This window comes from Schistocerca cancellata, chromosome 4 (assembly GCF_023864275.1).
Source record: "Schistocerca cancellata isolate TAMUIC-IGC-003103 chromosome 4, iqSchCanc2.1, whole genome shotgun sequence".
NCBI lineage: Eukaryota > Metazoa > Arthropoda > Insecta > Orthoptera > Acrididae > Schistocerca > Schistocerca cancellata.
This window is the reverse complement of record NC_064629.1, coordinates 731,501,051-731,518,911: the sequence shown is the minus strand read 5'-3', so window position 1 is coordinate 731,518,911 and position 17,861 is coordinate 731,501,051. Positions and strand designations below refer to the sequence as shown.

Below are 17,861 nucleotides of genomic sequence, written 5' to 3'. Positions count from 1 at the left end.
CAACTGAGGCGCCAGGTGGAAATGGCATGGCAAGCCGTTCCACAGGACTACATCCAGCATCTCTACGATCGTCTCCATGGGAGAATAGCAGCCTGCATTGCTGCGAAAGGTGGATATACACTGTACTAGTGCCGACATTGTGCATGCTCTGTTGCCTGTGTCTATGTGCCTGCGGTTCTGTCAGTGTGATCATGTGATGTATCTGACCCCAGGAATGTGACAATAAAGTTTCCCCTTCCTGGGACAATGAATTCACGGTGTTCTTATTTCAATTTCCAGGAGTGTACATTTGCAAGACTTAAAAATGAAAGCCTCTGGCCTGTCGAGGGAACTGATGTCACTATTCTGCAGAAGGAAGCTACACATCTCAACAAAAGTTAGACTCCAAACGGTAACTGTTCTATCAAAAATCCTGTATGGATGCACATGACAGGGCCACGCTAGCAAGCAAATACAACACATCCAACTATTACAAAATAAATTCCTTCGGTGAATACTTAGGACTTCACGATAGACACGTATCCAGACACTGCATGAGGAGCTCAATTTAGAACCTATTATGGACGTTATCAAACTCAGGTTCACAAAAATTCATGAGCAATTAGACCAACTCTGGCATGTTGTACATCACATCTGAGAAGTATGTATCCCCAGAGCAGAACCTTGGCATCGGTACAGAGTCCCCAAGACATTAATTGAATAGGAAACTACACTACTGGCCATTAAAATTGCTACACCAAGAAGAAAGGCAGATGGTGAACAGGTATTCATTGGACAAATATATTATACTAGAACTGACATTTGATTACATTTTCACGAAATTTGGGTGCATAGATCCTGAGAAATCAGTACCCAGAACAACCACCTCTGGCCGTAATACCGGCCTTGATACGCTTGGACAGACAGAGCTTGGATGGCGTGTACAGGTACAGCTGCCCATGCAGCTTCAACACGATACCACAGTTCATCGAGAGTAGTGACTGGCGTATTGTGACGAGCCAGTTACTCGGCCACCATTGACCAGACGTTTTCAGTTAGGGAGAGATCTGGAGAATGTGCTGGCCAGGGCAGCAGTCGAACATTTTCTGTATCCAGAAAGGCCCGTACAGGACCTGCAACATGCGGCCGTGCATTATCCTGCTGAAATGTAGGGTTTCGCAGGGATCGAATGAGGGTAGAGCCACAGGTCGTAACACATCTGAAATGTAACGCCCACTGTTCAAAGTGCCGTCAATGCGAAGAAGAGGTGACCGAGACGTGTAACCAATGGCACCCCATACCATCATGCCGGGTGATACGCCAGTATGGCGATGACGAATACACGCTTCCAATGTGCGTTTACTGCGATGTCACCAAACACGAATGCGACCATCATGATGCTGTAAACAGAACCTGGCTTCATACGAAAAAATGACGTTTTGCCATTCGTGCACCCAGGTTCGTCGTTGAGCACACCATCGCAGGCGCTTCTGTCTGTGATGCAGCGTCAATGGTAACAGCAGCCATGGTCTCCGAGCTGATAGTCCATGCTGCTGCAAAGGTCGTCGAACTGTTGGAGCAGATGGTTGTTGTCTTGCAAACGTCCCCATCTGTTTACTCAGGGATCGAGACGTGGCTGCACGATCCGTTACAGCCATGCGGATAAGATGCCTGTCATCTCGATTGCTAGTGATACGAGGCCGTTGGGGTCCAGCATGACGTTCCGTATTACCCTCCTGAACCCACCGATTCCATATTCTGCTAACAGTCATTGGATCTCGACAACGCGAGCAGCAATGTCGCGATACGATAAACCGCAATCGCGATAGGCTACAATCCGACCTTTATCAAAGTCGGAAACGTGATGGTACGCATTTCTCCTCCTTACACGAGGCATCACAACAACGTTTCACCAGGCAACGCCGGTGAACTGCTGTTTGTGTATGAGAAATCGGGTGGAAACTTTCCTCTTGTAACACGTTGTAGGTGTCGTCACCGGCGCCAACCTTGTGTGAATGCTCTGGAAAGCAAATTATTTGCATATCACAGCATCTTCGTCCTGTCGATTAAATTTCGCGTCTGTAGCACGTCGTCTTCGTGATGTAGCAATTTTAATGGCCAGTAGTGTAGAAATGAGACGCTACAAATAAAGAAACGGACACTTGGAAGGGAGACATGCGCACCTGTAGTTCTTACAGGATCTTCTAAAGTGCAATGAATAAAGTGAAAATTAAACCTTACCATGTTATCGAGAAGCAAACATCTCAGTAGAAGCGATGGGGCTTAACTGGTATTGTCATGCCTCGGTTCGTTATGAAATGATAGCAAATGATCAGCGACAGGATGTCGGTAAAATCGTACAGTCTGAATGCTTCCCATAAAGCGACTACACACGCAAAACTAACGCTCGCAACACTTAAAGAAGAAAACTAGGGCAGTCATCCAAATATTGTGCGCAATAATGGAACCGTCACCTAAGATGGATACACAAAATCATACCAACAATAAGTTATGCCGAGAAATTTCAGAAATTCTGCTTACAAAAATTTGGCGTTTTTCCTATGAACGGTCTCTTATTGTCACATTATCACTAGCCATCTAGACTTACTACTGAAATTTCTGTAGGCACATTTGGAGTAAGAGTCTTTTTAATCTTTTATTCAAATATAGTGTCGGTCAATACAAATTGGAAACAACATTTCATCTTCACTCTGTTATCAGCATGTGAATATAAAATGACTGAAAAGCTGTGAAGAATACTAAATTTTTCAAAGTACTGACTTCAGATAGCTGTAATTTCTATGTTAATTTCGGAGACTTGTAACAAAAGAATAGCATTTTATCTCTGAGAAATTTTTTAACTAAAACTGGCTTTGTACTTCCAATAACTACTATACTTATGCGAAATTGCGCATGATAAGTACATGGATGAATAATTATTTAACTAATTTATAATGACTGGAAAAACAGTATTATTTTGCCAATTTGCCTTTTCATATGTTGCCATTCATTGCAGGATGTCGTGAGTTTAATAGCAATGCCCCACAAAGCTCAACTTGTTGCGCTAATTGATGCGGAAAAGGGCAGTATTATTGATATAAGACAGAAACGTGTTGTCAGAAGTGTTCCAAAATGGGGAGGAAGCTGTACGAAAGATGGGAAATTTGGACTGTACGCTCCTTCAAGGTAATTTCTGATTGTCTTTTTGTTATTAACACAATTTTGAGGCTATGGCTTCACGATATGGTACATTGCTCACGGTTGTTACTGTTACAAATAAATTAATCTAATAGCAATGAGAAGTCATGGTTGATCTTCTTTCATTCCGAGACTAGTAAAGTAAGACAAACACGAATGGAATGAATTCGTGAGTTCAATAAACTCTTAGATTACGTTACCTAGGTGAAATTTTTATGCGGCTTTTCATACTTAGGTGTATTTTTGGCTGATCCTGTCTGCACTTAATGATCCCGTTGTCGACGAGCAACGTCCCGTGCTTTCGACACAGGAAAAAAAGCAGGGCACGATTTATGGGATGCATCAGCAACTGGTTCGAATGACTTCTCCCGCCCAACCAATTTATTGTCTATGTTAAACTAACTCTGACGGCAGAAACGTCATTTGGCCATAGAAACATCTACGGAAAACTGCTCTGTCGAACAGATTTTTATTAAACTACAATGTACGAGATACAACAGCAATATGTGAGCCGAAATGACAAGCAAAATACTGCGGAAGCGGCCTGTACGTGCAGCTAACGTGTAATACGTTAGCGATAGAGCCGATATCTTTGCGTTGAAAACTTTCCGCCGTTAGCATGGCGAACGAAGCACAAGTGGGGTTCAGAATCGCTACCAGGAGGAATAACACAGTTCGGAATAGTATCACGGCCAAAAACGTTCAATATGTTAATGCAAGGAGAGTAAACACAAACAAGGTCGTCTGCGAATGGCGCTGAAGTCGCTGCGATAGCAGCAGCGTCGCTTGGCGGACCGTCTCAGTTACAGCGTCACTGTAGGGAACCATATTGTGATGGCGGTCAGATCTTACATCGCCACAAAAACAGTTGTGGCTAAACTTTGGGCTGTATCCAGCTACAAAATCTATAGTGGACGTAGGTATGGAATGGTGAATAAATATTATCAGAGAAATACATGTGAGAATTAGTTACTGGAATCGTTTGAATATCTCTACTTACTGGAGGAATGCAGATGTGTTTTCTCTTATTCCCTGCTTCATTACATTTATTACGCCAATCCCACGTAGTTAATGTGTGTAGGATCCCATTGGAACGACATTTCGTGTGCTCAATACTCTCAAGAACGTGGTGAAGAAGGAAGAATAAGGTTTAGTAACCTGTCGAAACCACATCATTGGAGAAAGTGTGCCCGGTCGATTGCAAGAGAAATGGGTAGCGAAGCGGGTGTGGTACTTTTGAAAGAACCGTCCCGGTATTCACCTACATTTATTATGGACACAATAGAAAACCTCAGCCCGAATGTTAGGACGGTGATCAAGCCGCTTCGTCATCCATATCTCTCGATTTTGTTCTGATGAATAACTCGTATTTTTGTCAACTTGCATATGACGGATCTGAAGTTTCTTTGTTTGATGTAATGAAATTGTGCATTAACACAAATTATGTGGAACTCATTTTGTGTACTCTACGTCCTGCTGCACCTGTATTCAGTGATCGACGTTTTATTTAATCGTTGAAGACCGACATACCATTTTCATGCAGAGGCAGACGGATGGGGCTTTGCGACACTGGTGGAAGGACATAGTTCCACTTTCGCATACTACTTCAACTGAGGCCGCATTTTGATTTGGAATGAGAAGTGTGTTTTTCACAACAAATCACCGGACCAGCTGACCCAGCTGTTATTTTCTGATTGTGCTTAACTAAGTACGAATGTCATGTGAACATCCCAGAGTCCCACCTACTCCACGTAAACTCTACTCAAACACGAATACGTTTCTGATGTTAGATATTTATCGCGTGCTTCTCAGGTCTTTCGAGAGGGAGAAGATGGTCCTATATCGGAAAGTCTGGGATTTTGTGGTTGCTTCATCCTCATCATATGACGTGTAGGTGAATAAGTATCGAGCAACGATACAGTCATTGAGACTCAGATGTAGGAGACCCAGAAACTGTGGCTGACTGGAAGTGTTTTATAACAAAATAATTGCAAGATACTACGGTAGATACATTTGGGGTCGGTGTGGTACAAAACTCACCAGGGGTGACAAAATATTATCGCTATATTAGAAGTAGCTTAATTAAAGATTAACAAGACTTTGAGCCAAGCTATGATATTATTATTATTATTATTTTCGATTATTCCCATTTAAAGAGAGCGTTTGAACTTGAATTCCTTTATGATGATTGTTTATGTTTTTTCTGAGCCCAAATTTTCTTCATGTGTTCACTGTGTTGTTTCTTTCGCTCTGCTGTCCATTTGCATCCTGGTCTCTTCTGTGTTGTGGTGTCAAATTTATGTTTTTTGATGATGTTCCTGAATTCAGTTCTATTTTCCGCATCGTTTACTGTTATGTGTGCTTGTCTGAGGTCCTCTTCAACTTCTTTTTGTTTTCCCCTGCCTGAGTTTATGACTTTAAAAATTCGCTTTGAAATTCTGTTTTCATTCATCCTGTGGTTATGTCCGTAGAATTGCATTCTTCTTTTCCTTATTGTATCCGTAATCATGTCTGTGTATTTATATAATTCTGATGTTGGTCTCTTCTTCCAGATTCCTTGCTCTTGTATCGGTCCAAAAATTTTCCTGAGAATTTTCCTTTCTTGTTTCTCTATTTCTTTGATTATAGTTTGCCCACCTATTTGTGTTGTTTCATATGCATACAGTGCCTCCGGAAGTACGACAGTGTTGTAGTGCCTCAATTTTGCGTTAACGGATATGGACTTTTTGTTATAATAGTTCCACGTGAGTTTATATGCTTTCTGTAGTTTTTTTATTCTTTCCTCATTGGCCTTTAGGTTGATCCCTGATGGCCGGATGATTTCTTCCAGGTACTTAAAATGTGGTACTTGTACGATTTTCCCATGGGTTGTCACAATAGGCAATTTGTCTTGTGGTAGCCGGCCGGAGTGGCCGAGCGGTTCTAGGCGCTACAGTCTGGAACCGCGCTGCCGCTACGGTCGCAGGTTCGAATCCTGCCTCGGGCATGGATGTGTGTGATGTCCTCAGGTTAATTAGGTTTAAGTAGTTCTAAGTTCTAAGGGACTGATGACCTCAGAATTTGAGTCCCCATAGTGCTCAGAGCCATTTTTTTTTGTCTTGTGGCACTCTTTCTATGTACTGGGTTCAAGCTGTGATATTATTATTATTATTATGAATTAATTTTTACTATAATTCGATTCCTGATTACGACCATGGACGAGATATATCAAACAGGCAGTAGTGATTACCCCGTATAGACGTATAGAGGTGTTGCCCATAAGTTTTTCTAGTCCTAAAATGCAGTTAATTCGGACTTATGTAATTTTCCCAAAGATAGCGTTATCCGTTGCAAAAGGAGCCGTTTCTGCTAAGTCTGACTGATCCTTCGCAGATGAATACATCGGAAAGGCGCCAGGGAGACGGTTCTGGCCGTTAGAAGAAGTCGTTGTCTGGCAACCTAATGTAATTAAGCAGCCGGCGCAAAATTGTAAGTGAGCACAGTTTAGTTGGCTATGAAATGCAGAGAACTTTTCGCAGTCGGCTATTTTCTCCGAAACCCGGGGTTTTAAATAACCCCCACAGCAAGAGTCTGCCTCACTGGGAACCGAATATGCTGCCAAGAAGTGTTTCTCTGGAGCAGATGGTCCTATCGTTAGACGCTATGTTGAGACACTTTAACTGAGTGCTACAGGCAGTAGAAGGTCAATAAGACTGCCGGCTAGTCGGAGAAGCAGTTAATGATCTGTTTGCCCGCTAATTGCGACAATCAAATCAGCCGGAATTACGGCAACTCGTAATTGCGATCGCGTCCGGACCAGCGACGGCTCCGCTTCTAAGGAAATCTACCACGTTCTGCTGCCATGTGCCGTCATTAGACGGTGTTTATATCGCTCGCCCTCAGTTACATGCTTTATTGCTTCATTTTGTATGCGTCCGCCGATTATCGACGTGCAAAATTTTTCTTTACTGTGTTCTGGCCTCCCGTCCACTTATAACTATCTTGTATCCACACATTTTCTCGTCTATTTCAGTGCCTTTTTACGTGATCTGTCGAGTGAGATTCATTATTAATGTGGGCCTGGACTAAAATATACATATTTGATTGAGTCTGTAATAGATCCTTATTTATTATGAATGGAAAAACACAACAGTGGTGTAAAATATACATGATTGTAGAATATCACACTAGTGTCATATGTTTTTCTCATTCATCTGCTATATACAGGGTGGTCCATTGATAGTGACCAGGACAAATATCTCACGAAATAAGCATAAAACGAAAAAACTACAAAGAACGAAACTCGTCTAGCTTAAAGGGGGAAACCAGATGGTGCTATGGTTGGCCCGCTAAATGGGGCTGCCATAGGTCAAACGGATATCAATTGCGTTTTTTTTTTAAATAGGAACTCCTCATATTTTATTCCATATTCGTGTAGTACGTAAAGAAATATGAATGTTTTAGTTGGACAACTTTTTTCGCTTTGTGATAGATGGAGCTGTAATAGTCACAAACATATGGCTCACAATTTTAGACGAACAGTTGGTAACAGGTAGGTTTTTTAAATTAAAATACAGAACGTAGATACGTTTGAACATTTTATTTCAGTTGTTCCAATGTGATACATGTACCTTTGTGAACTTATCATTTCTGAGAACGTATGCTGTTGCAGCGTGATTACCTGTAAATACCACATTAATGCAATAAATGCTCAAAATGATGTCCGTCAACCTTAATGCATTTGGCAATACGTGTAACGACATTCCTCTCGAGAGCGAGTAGTTCGACTTCCGTAATGTTCGCACATGCATTGACAATGCGGTGACGCATGTTGTCAGGTGAAGTCGGTGGATCGCGATAGCAAATATCCTTCAACTTTCCCCACAGAAGGAAATCCGGGGACGACAGATCCGGTGAACGTGCGGGCCATGGTATGGTGCTTCGACGACCAATCCACCTGTCATGAAATATGCTATTCAATACCGCTTCAACCGCACGCCTATGTGCCGGACATCCATAATGTTGGAAGTACATCGCCATTCTGTCATGCAGTGAAACATCTTGTAGTAACATCGGTAGAACATTACGTAGAAAATCAGCATACATTGCGCCATTTAGATTGCCATCGATAAAATGAGGGCCAATTATTCTTCCTCCCATAATGCCGCACCATACATTAACCGCCAAGGTCAATGATGTTCCATTTGTCGCAGCCATCGTGGATTTTCCGTTGCCCGATAGTGCATATTATGCCGGTTTACGTTACCGCTGTTGGTGAATGACGCTTCGTCGCTAAATAGAACGCGTGCAAAAAATCTATCATCGTCCCGTAATTTCTCTTGTGCCCAGTGGCAGAACTGTACACGACGTTCAAAGTTGTCGCCATGCAATTCCTGGTGTATAGAAATATGGTACGGGTGCAATAGATGTTGATGTAGCATTCTCAACACCGACGTTTTTGAGATTCCCGATCCTCGCGCAATTTGTCTGCTACTGATGTGCGGATTAGCCGCGACAGCAGCAAAAACACCTACTTGAGCATCATCATTTGTTGCAGGTCGTGGTTGACGTTTCACATGTAGCTGAACACTTCCTGTTTCCTTAAATAACGTAACTATCCTGCGAACGGTCCGGACACTTGGATGAGGTCGTCCAGGATACCGAGCAGCATACACAGCATACGGCCATTGGGCATTTTGATCACAATAGCCATACATCAACACGATATCTACCTTTTCCGCAGTTGGTAAACGATCCATTTTAACACGGGTAATGTATCACGAAGCAAATACCGTCCGCACTGGCGGAATGTTACGTGATACCACGTACATATACGTTTGTGAGTATTACAGCGCCATCTATCACAAAACTAAAAAAGTGCTCCAACTAAAACATTCATATTTCTTTACCCACTACACGAATATGTAATAAAATGGGGGTTCGTATTTAAAGAAACGCAGCTGATATCCGTTTGACCTATGGCAGCGCCATCTAGTGGGCCAACCATAGCGCCATCTGGTTTCCCCTTTCAATCTAGACGAGTTTCGTTCTTTGTAGTTTTTTCGTTTGATGCATATTTCGTGAGATATATGTCCTAGTCACTATCAATGGACCACCCTGTATAAAGCAGACTGTATGTGTGTATCTTTGTGTGTTTGGTATCTCTTGCCAAACCCCTTGATCGATTCCAACAAAATTCGGCACACAAACAACAGGCTTTACAAGTATCAGCAGTGTATGGTTTGTATCCTCCTAGCTCCAATAGGAGCAGCTATATGGGTAAAAACGTGTTTTTCCAGTCTCTGGTGTATAGGCTGCCCTGCACAATGGGCATGTTGCATGGAAACTGTATCAGTCAGCGAAGTCAACTTGCATTACAGGGCAACCTACTTGTCAGGGACAAGAAGCGGTTTTCTGGACCCAATATTTAGACTGCCTTACATGACGTGTGTGTTGTGTTTGGAGTAATACTGGATTGCTTTATCGACCTGCATTGCATGGTAGCCCGTATGCCAGAGGCAAATAAACGATTTTCAACCCCCTGATGTGTAACTTGCCCTGCATGACAGGCATGTTGTGCATGTGCTGTTGTCCTTTTTTATTGAACTGTATTGCAGGGGATATCGCGCCGATGGGTGTGGCTGGGGGCAGGTTGGGATGGACAGAACAGGGGATGGACAGAGTGAGGGGAGTTGGAAATGGACAGAGAGAGGGGAGAGCAGCAGATCCATGAGGCAGGTGGAATGTGCAGAAGGGTGACTAGGCAGGTGGACAAGGAAGAGGGGGAGGTAGAGATGGAAAGAGAGAGGTGGAGGAGAATATGGCCAAATGAAGGCGGGAGGAAGATATAGTCAGAGAGATGGGTGGAGGAAATGGATAGAGAGAGTGGTAGGAAGAGATGACAGAGAGAGTGGGCTTGATAAGATAGGCAGATAGAGGTGGGAGGATAAGGTAGAGAGACAGAGGGAGGAAGGGGCGGACACAGAGAGGGGGAGGAGGAGGAGGTGTGTTCAGTGTATGTGTTGGACGCAAATGCTAGTAATATGTAAGGTATTTTATCAAGAACCGGCAGGATAGCCAATTGATGCGATCCTCATTTCATTGGAGTTACGCTATCGTCCTTAATCTATCATCACACATGGTCTAATCCACTGGTATTGAGAAGCCAATGTCGGATCACAGTTGTAGTTGGAGATGAATTTCATGCTTTAGCAGTCACCGAGCGAGGTGGCGCAGTGGTTAGACACTGGACTCGCATTCGGGAGGACGACGGTTCAATCCCGCGTTCGGCCATCCTGATTTAGGTTTTCCGTGATTTCCCTAAATCGCTCCAGGCAAATGCCGGGATGGTTCCTTTGAAAGGGCACGGCCGCCTTCCTTCCCTAATCCGATGAGACCGATGACCTCGCTGTCTGGTCTCCTTCCCCAAAACCAACCAACCAACCTTTAGCAGTCAGGGCAGGTTGTAGGGTGGTGGTTGCTCGTTCCCAAGCCACACAGCTAAGAATGCGGTTACATCTCTTCACATTGGGAGATTACGGCTGTTGGAATCGCAACCGTTAATGAGTATATAAACTAGCCTTGCCAAAGAGCTGTTCGATTGTGACAACTACATCTACATCTACATCTACATTTATACTCCGCAAGCCACCCAACGGTGTGTGGCGGAGGGCACTTTACGTGCCACTGTCATTATCTCCCTTTCCTGTTCCAGTCGCGTATGGTTCGCGGGAAGAACGACTGTCTGAAAGCCTCTGTGCGCGCTCTAATCTCTCTAATTTTACATTCGTGATCTCCTCGGGAGGTATAAGTAGGGGGAAGCAATATATTCGATACCTCATCCAGAAACGCACCCTCTCGAAACCTGGCGAGCAAGCTACACCGCGATGCAGAGCGCCTCTCTTGCAGAGTCTGCCACTTGAGTTTGTTAAACATCTCCGTAACGCTATCACGGTTACCAAATAACCCTGTGACGAAACGCGCCGCTCTTCTTTGGATCTTCTCTATCTCCTCCGTCAACCCGATCTGGTACGGATCCCACACTGATGAGCAATACTCAAGTATAGGTCGAACGAGTGTTTTGTAAGCCACCTCCTTTGTTGATGGACTACATTTTCTAAGGACTCTCCCAATGAATCTCAACCTGGTACCCGCCTTACCAACAATTAATTTTATATGATCATTCCACTTCAAATCGTTCCGCACGCATACTCCCAGATATTTTACAGAAGTAACTGCTACCAGTGTTTGTTCCGCTATCATATAATCATACAATAAAGGATCCTTCTTTCTATGTATTCGCAATACATTACATTTGTCTATGTTAAGGGTCAGTTGCCACTCCCTGCACCAAGTGCCTATCCGCTGCAGATCTTCCTGCATTTCGCTACAATTTTCTAATGCTGCAACTTCTCTGTATACTACAGCATCATCCGCGAAAAGCCGCATGGAACTTCCGACACTATCTACTAGGTCATTTATATATATTGTGAAAAGCAATGGTCCCATAACACTCCCCTGTGGCACGCCAGAGGTTACTTTAACGTCTGTAGATGTCTCTCCATTGAGAACAACATGCTGTGTTCTGTTTGCTAAAAACTCTTCAATCCAGCCACACAGCTGGTCTGATATTCCGTAGGCTCTTACTTTGTTTATCAGACGACAGTGCGGAACTGTATCGAACACCTTCCGGAAGTCAAGGAAAATGGCATCTACCTGGGAGCCTGTATCTAATATTTTCTGGGTTTCATGAACAAATAATGCGAGTTGGGTTTCACACGATCGCTGTTTCCGGAATCCATGTTGATTCCTACATAGTAGATTCTGAGTTTCCAAAAACGACATGATACTCGAGCAAAAGACATGTTCTAAAATTCTACAACAGATCGACGTCAGAGAGATAGGTCTATAGTTTTGCGCATCTGCTCGACGACCCTTCTTGAAGACTGGGACTACCTGTGCTCTTTTCCAATCATTTGGAACCTTCTGTTCCTCTAGAGACTTGCGGTACACGGCTGTTAGAAGGGGGGCAAGTTCTTTCGCGTACTCTGTGTAGAATCGAATTGGTATCCCGTCAGGTCCAGTGGACTTTCCTCTGTTGAGTGATTCCAGTTGCTTTTCTATTCCTTGGACACTTATTTCAATGTCAGCCATTTTTTCGTTGGTGCGAGGATTTAGAGAAGGAACTGCAGTGCGGTCTTCCTCTGTGAAACAGCTTTGGAAAAAGGTGTTTAGTATTTCAGCTTTACGCTTGTCATCCTCTGTTTCAATGCCATCATCATCCCAGAGTGTCTGGACATGATGTTTCGAGCCACTTACTGATTTAACGTAAGACCAGAACTTCCTAGGATTTTCTGTCAAGTCGGTACCTAGTATTTTACTTTCGAATTCACTGAACGCTTCACGCATAGCCCTCCTTACGCTAACTTTGACATCGTTTAGCTTCTGTTTGTCTGAGAGGTTTTGGCTGCGTTTAAACTTGGAGTGAAGCTCTCTTTGCTTTCGCAGTAGTTTCCTAACTTTGTTGTTGTACCACGGTGGGTTTTTCCCGTCCTTCACAGTTTTGCTCGGCACGTACCTGTCTAAAACGCATTTAACGGTTGCCTTGAACTTTTTCCATAAACACTCAACATTGTCAGTGTCGGAACAGAAATTTTCGTTTTGATCTGTTAGGTAGTCTGAAATCTGCCTTCTATTACTCTTGCTAAACAGATAAACCTTCCTCCCTTTTTTTATATTCCTATTAACTTCCATATTCAGGGATGCTGCAACGGCCTTATGATCACTGAGGATCGATACACGTGCATGCCAATCTTGGGACCTCTGTGGCAGTATCCTTGACATCTGAGTTTTGTCAGTGGTTGTTATTGGTCTCCCCCAAATATATCATGATGGTCCACTCCATATTTCCGTTAGAAACATGTCTTGGAAATCACAGGACTATCTGCCATCAGTGACCTGCCTTTTATAAAGTTCGGAAATCTGCCAGTACCGAATGTAAGACGTAAAAACGTTTGCGGTAGCCTTTCAGACTGTGCTAAACTTGGCTGCCATCTATGCTAGCGATGTAAAGCACCTCGACTCGGCGGTTTCAGGCTGTTGTGATTTCTAGTATGAGTTTCAGAGTGCCCTACTGGATCTTCGAAGGAAAAATTTCATTGCCGTAATAATTCCTACCTCGGCCTTCCAATACTGTCCAGTTGGTGAATGTGAGATAACAGACAGAGAGTCAAAAGCAAAGAGTGCAGTGGATGAAGAGATGGTATTTCAATTTCATGCAAATAGCAAGGGATGGTTATTGTTTGCGATTCGCAAGTGCAGTGAAGGCCAGACAAAGTTGAAGAGTATACCTGTATCTTTTTTCCTTTGGCTGATTAGGCACATCGGCGGGTATGAGATATTGTCTGCTACTTCGCATATTTTGTGAACTAAGACCTCTGGATGCATTATCTTACAGAGACGATTAAATCCCTACTCAACCAGTCGGTCGGTATGAATTCTTTCGGATGGATGTAATGGGTAATTTTCTGTTTCTACGTGTTTTCCTTGTCAGATAACAATTCTGGCTTTCTGCTTTCGAGAAGACTTACCTCTTTCCTCTACTGACAATTAACATCCAGTGATGTTCCCACGTCATTGCTTTCATAATGTCAGCCTAAGTGTATTTTTTGGACTTTTTCAATGGTATTTCCCCTCACTAGATGCTTAAATGCAATAGCGAACCTAATTGTGGCCTCAGCTCCTAAATTTTGTTTACTTCCATTTCGGATCTAGGTACTGCGTAATGCGATAGCGATTTCAGTATAATATGCACTTTTCATCACTTACATCTTCTAGGTAGCAAAATTCTTCTGCATCAGGATACCTAAAAAAAAACACGTCAGAGAATGTGCAGTAAGTTTTTCAATTCTTGTTAGTACTGAGAGACTGTGGAATAATGTATCACAATGTCAGCGTTATGTCTCGTATAAGTAGGCGAGTGACAAACTGTATCGTTGCTTGGGGTGCCCGTCAGCGGTAGCTGCTTATACATGTTCACCTTCAAGGATCACGTCACCAGATAAGAATCTGATATACTACCGCAGCATAATTTGTTCATTTACTATGTTAAACTAAGGAAAACATATGCTGATATATTCAGGCGCCTCTGCTGTTTTACAGTCAAGTTTAAACATAGAAACGAAACCTTATGTCGTAGATTGTATGCGGTCGTACTATATACATTTACACAAATGATTGCGTCTTAGTGTGCATGAATAATAATATCGTGTGACTCACAACTAAATGCAAGTCTTACGATGAAACGTTGCTTCAAAGAATTTAACTTCAGTCTCGCTGTTTATTTTATTCACAAGCTTCTCATTGAGTCTCATGAGGTAGCCCGTTCCAGGATTCTCGCATTTGAAAATCCAATGTGGTCACCGGCTTCGAGACCACTGAGGCGACCGTTTTAAGCAATGATCTGTAAATATTACTCTTCAAGAGACTGATATCATCAATCAACTTTTCAGTATATCCGTCTTATGCCATCCTGCGAGCGTAAGGTATAGTTTACATGCAGTAGTATAATAGGAACTTATTTTGTTATACACATTTAAACTCATTTTTGCAACGTGGTATGTAATTTTCAATAGGAAAAAGAGAATTAGAATGATACTGAGGTTCGACAAAAATATGGAAACACTGCGAGAAACGCATGCTTGAACATAAATACAGATGCTAGCCAAGCGTGCAGGTTGCGCTGTTGTATAGACCACGAAAGGCACCTGTGCAATGTTCTAAATGCGTTGCAAATGTCAGTCGTGATTAGAACAGTGTTCTGTATAGTTGTGAGTGCACTATGGCAGAGCTAAGTGAATTCGAGTGTGCGTAACTTTTTGGTGCTCATGTTTCAAGAGGCACCGCATCGGAAAAAAAACCATCCACAAGACACAAGGCAGACGAAAGTGTGTGGCGAGTGATCATGACAGACTGTCATTGAAGAGGATTGTGGCGAAAATAAGAGGACGAGAGTTTACGTCTGAAGAGTGAAACATGCCGTGAGCTCAGTAATAATTTTGGCAGCCGTATCGTGATATTCTCTGGGGCCCATGGTTACTCTGCAAGATCGCATTACTGCCAAGGATAAGTGACCATTTTGGCTGTTCAGCTCCATCCCGTGCAACAATGTCTGTTCGTCAATGGTGATGCAGTGTTCCTAGACGACAGGGTACTTGTTCACACAGACGGCCGGTGAGGCTGAGCGGTTCTAGGCGCTTCAGTCTGGAACCGCGCGACCGCTACGGGCACAGGTTCGAATCCTGCCTAGGCCATAGATGTGTGTGATGTCCTTAGGTTCGTTAGGTTTAAGTAGTTCTAAGTTCTAGGGGACCGATGACCTTAGATGTTAAGTCCCATAGTGCTCAGAGCCATTTGAACCATTTGAACTTGTTCACACAGCTCATAACCTCCAGAACTGGCTTTCGGAGAATGAATTGTCGCATCTTTCATGGCCAACACAGTCACGAGATCTCAATATCATGGAGCCTTTGTGGTCTGCTTTGGTGAGAGGAGTACGTGATCAGTATCCACCTCCATCATAGTTATCTCAACTTGCTGCTATTTTGCACGAAGAGTGGTATAATACACTACTGGCCATTAAAATTGCTACACCAAGAAGAAATGCAGATGATAAACGGGCATTCATTGGACAAATATATTATACTAGAACTGACATGTGATTACATTTTCACGCAATTTGGGTGCATAGATCCTGAGAAATCAGTACCCAGAACAACCACCTCTGGCCGTAAAAACGGCCTTGATACGTCTGGGCATTGAGCCAAACAGAGCTTGGATGGCGTGTACAGGTACAGCTGCCCATGCAGCTTCAAACGATACCACAGTCCATCAAGAGTAGTGACTGGCATATTGTGGCGAGCCAGTTGCTCGGCCACCATTAACCAGACGTTTTCAGTTGGTGAGAGATCTGGAGAATGTGCTTGCCGGGGCAGCAGTCGAACATTTTCTGTATCCAGAAAGGCCCGTACAGGACCTGCAGCACGCGGTCGTGCATTATCCTGCTGAAATGTAGGGTTTCGCAGGGATCGAATGAAGGGTAGAGCCACAGGTCGTAACACATCTGAAATTTAACGTCCACTGTTCAAAGTGCCGTCAATGCGAAGAAGAGGTGACCGAGACGTGTAACCAATGGCACCCCATACCATCACGCCGGGTGATACGTCAGTATGGCGATGATGAATACACGCTTCCAATGTGCGTTCACCGCGATGTCGCCAAACACAGATGCGACCATCATGATGCTGTAAACAGAACCTGGATTCATGCGAACAAATGACGTTTTGCCATTCGTGCACCCAGGTTCGTCGTTGAGTACACCATCGCAGGCGCTCGTGTCTGTGATGCAGCGTCAACGGTAACCGCAGCCATGGTCTCCGAGCTGATAGTCCGTTCTACTGCAACCGTCGTCGACCTGTTCATGCAGATGTTGGTTGTCTTGCAAACGTCCCCATGTGTTGACTCAGGGATCGAGACGTGGCTGCACGATCCGTTACAGCCACGCGGATAAGATGCCTGTCATATCGACTGATAGTGATACAAGGCCGTTGGGATGCAGCACGGCGTTCCGCATTACCCTTCTGGACCCAACGATTCATTATTCTGCTAACAGTCATTGGATCACGACCAACGCGAGGAGTATTGTCGCGATACGATAAACCGCAATCGCGATAGGCTACAATCCGACCTTTATCAAAGTCGGAAACGTGATGGTACGCATTTCTCCTCCTTCGACGAGGCATCACAACAACGTTTCACCAGGCGACGCCGGTGAACTGCTGTTTATGTATGAGAAATCGGTTGGAAACTTTCCTCATGTCAGCACGTTGTAGGTGTCGCCAACGGCGCCAAACTTGTGAGAATGCTGTGGAAAGCAAATCATTTTAATATCACAGCATCTTCTTCCTGTCGGTTAAATTTCGCGTCTGTAGCACCTCATCTTTGTGGTGTAGCAATTTTAATGTCCAGTAGTGTATTCCCTTGAAAACCATGCAGAGCCTGTATTTATCCATTCCGAGACGACTGAAGGTATTCTGAATTCCTACAGTTTTCTTACACCGTATTATCCTAGTGATGTGTTGTATTTTTGGTGTTTCCATACTGTTGTTCCCAATTAATTTCACTAAAATAAAATAAATGGTATCCGAAAGTTGTGACGCAATGACGTACTGGAGAATGTGCTGACCAGGGCAGCACATAGCAGCAAATGGAAAGTTTGTTGTACATTATTATAATGCTTTAATTTTCAAATTTTCAGAGGAGGGCTAGAACTTCTGGAACTAAAACACGGAACAACTGTGAAGACGTTCATACCTAAAGTAGCTGAAGGTGTATTCACAGTTATCTGTATGTTTAATAAAACAGATGAATATGTCCTATACTACCATAGCGGCAAGAAGACGCTCAGAGTGTTCAGGTAAGCGCTGAAAAAAAATCGTGATATGCCGATACCTTACTATAGCTTTTTATTAACTGTTCGTAGTCAGCTTCCTATTGGGTACAAAACAAAATTTTTATGAATCACTTGTATTTGTAAATATTTGTGGATCTATGAAACCAGTTCTGTTAGTGATACTGCTGTCTAATAATACGTCATTACAAGATGTAAGAAATAACTGCTGAACTAGTGCAAGTGTGATAACTTTTCG

At 43.4% G+C, this 17,861-nt stretch overlaps 1 protein-coding gene across 1 annotated transcript in view; it reads left to right on the top strand.

Annotated features, from left to right (window-relative positions):
* LOC126183826 (NACHT and WD repeat domain-containing protein 2) overlaps window positions 1-17,861 on the top strand; it is a 293,040-nt gene that overhangs the window by 241,030 nt on the left and 34,149 nt on the right. The window contains 2 exon segments of the mRNA XM_049926082.1: window positions 2,996-3,165; window positions 17,471-17,629. Coding sequence (XP_049782039.1) covers window positions 2,996-3,165; window positions 17,471-17,629 — 329 coding nt within the window.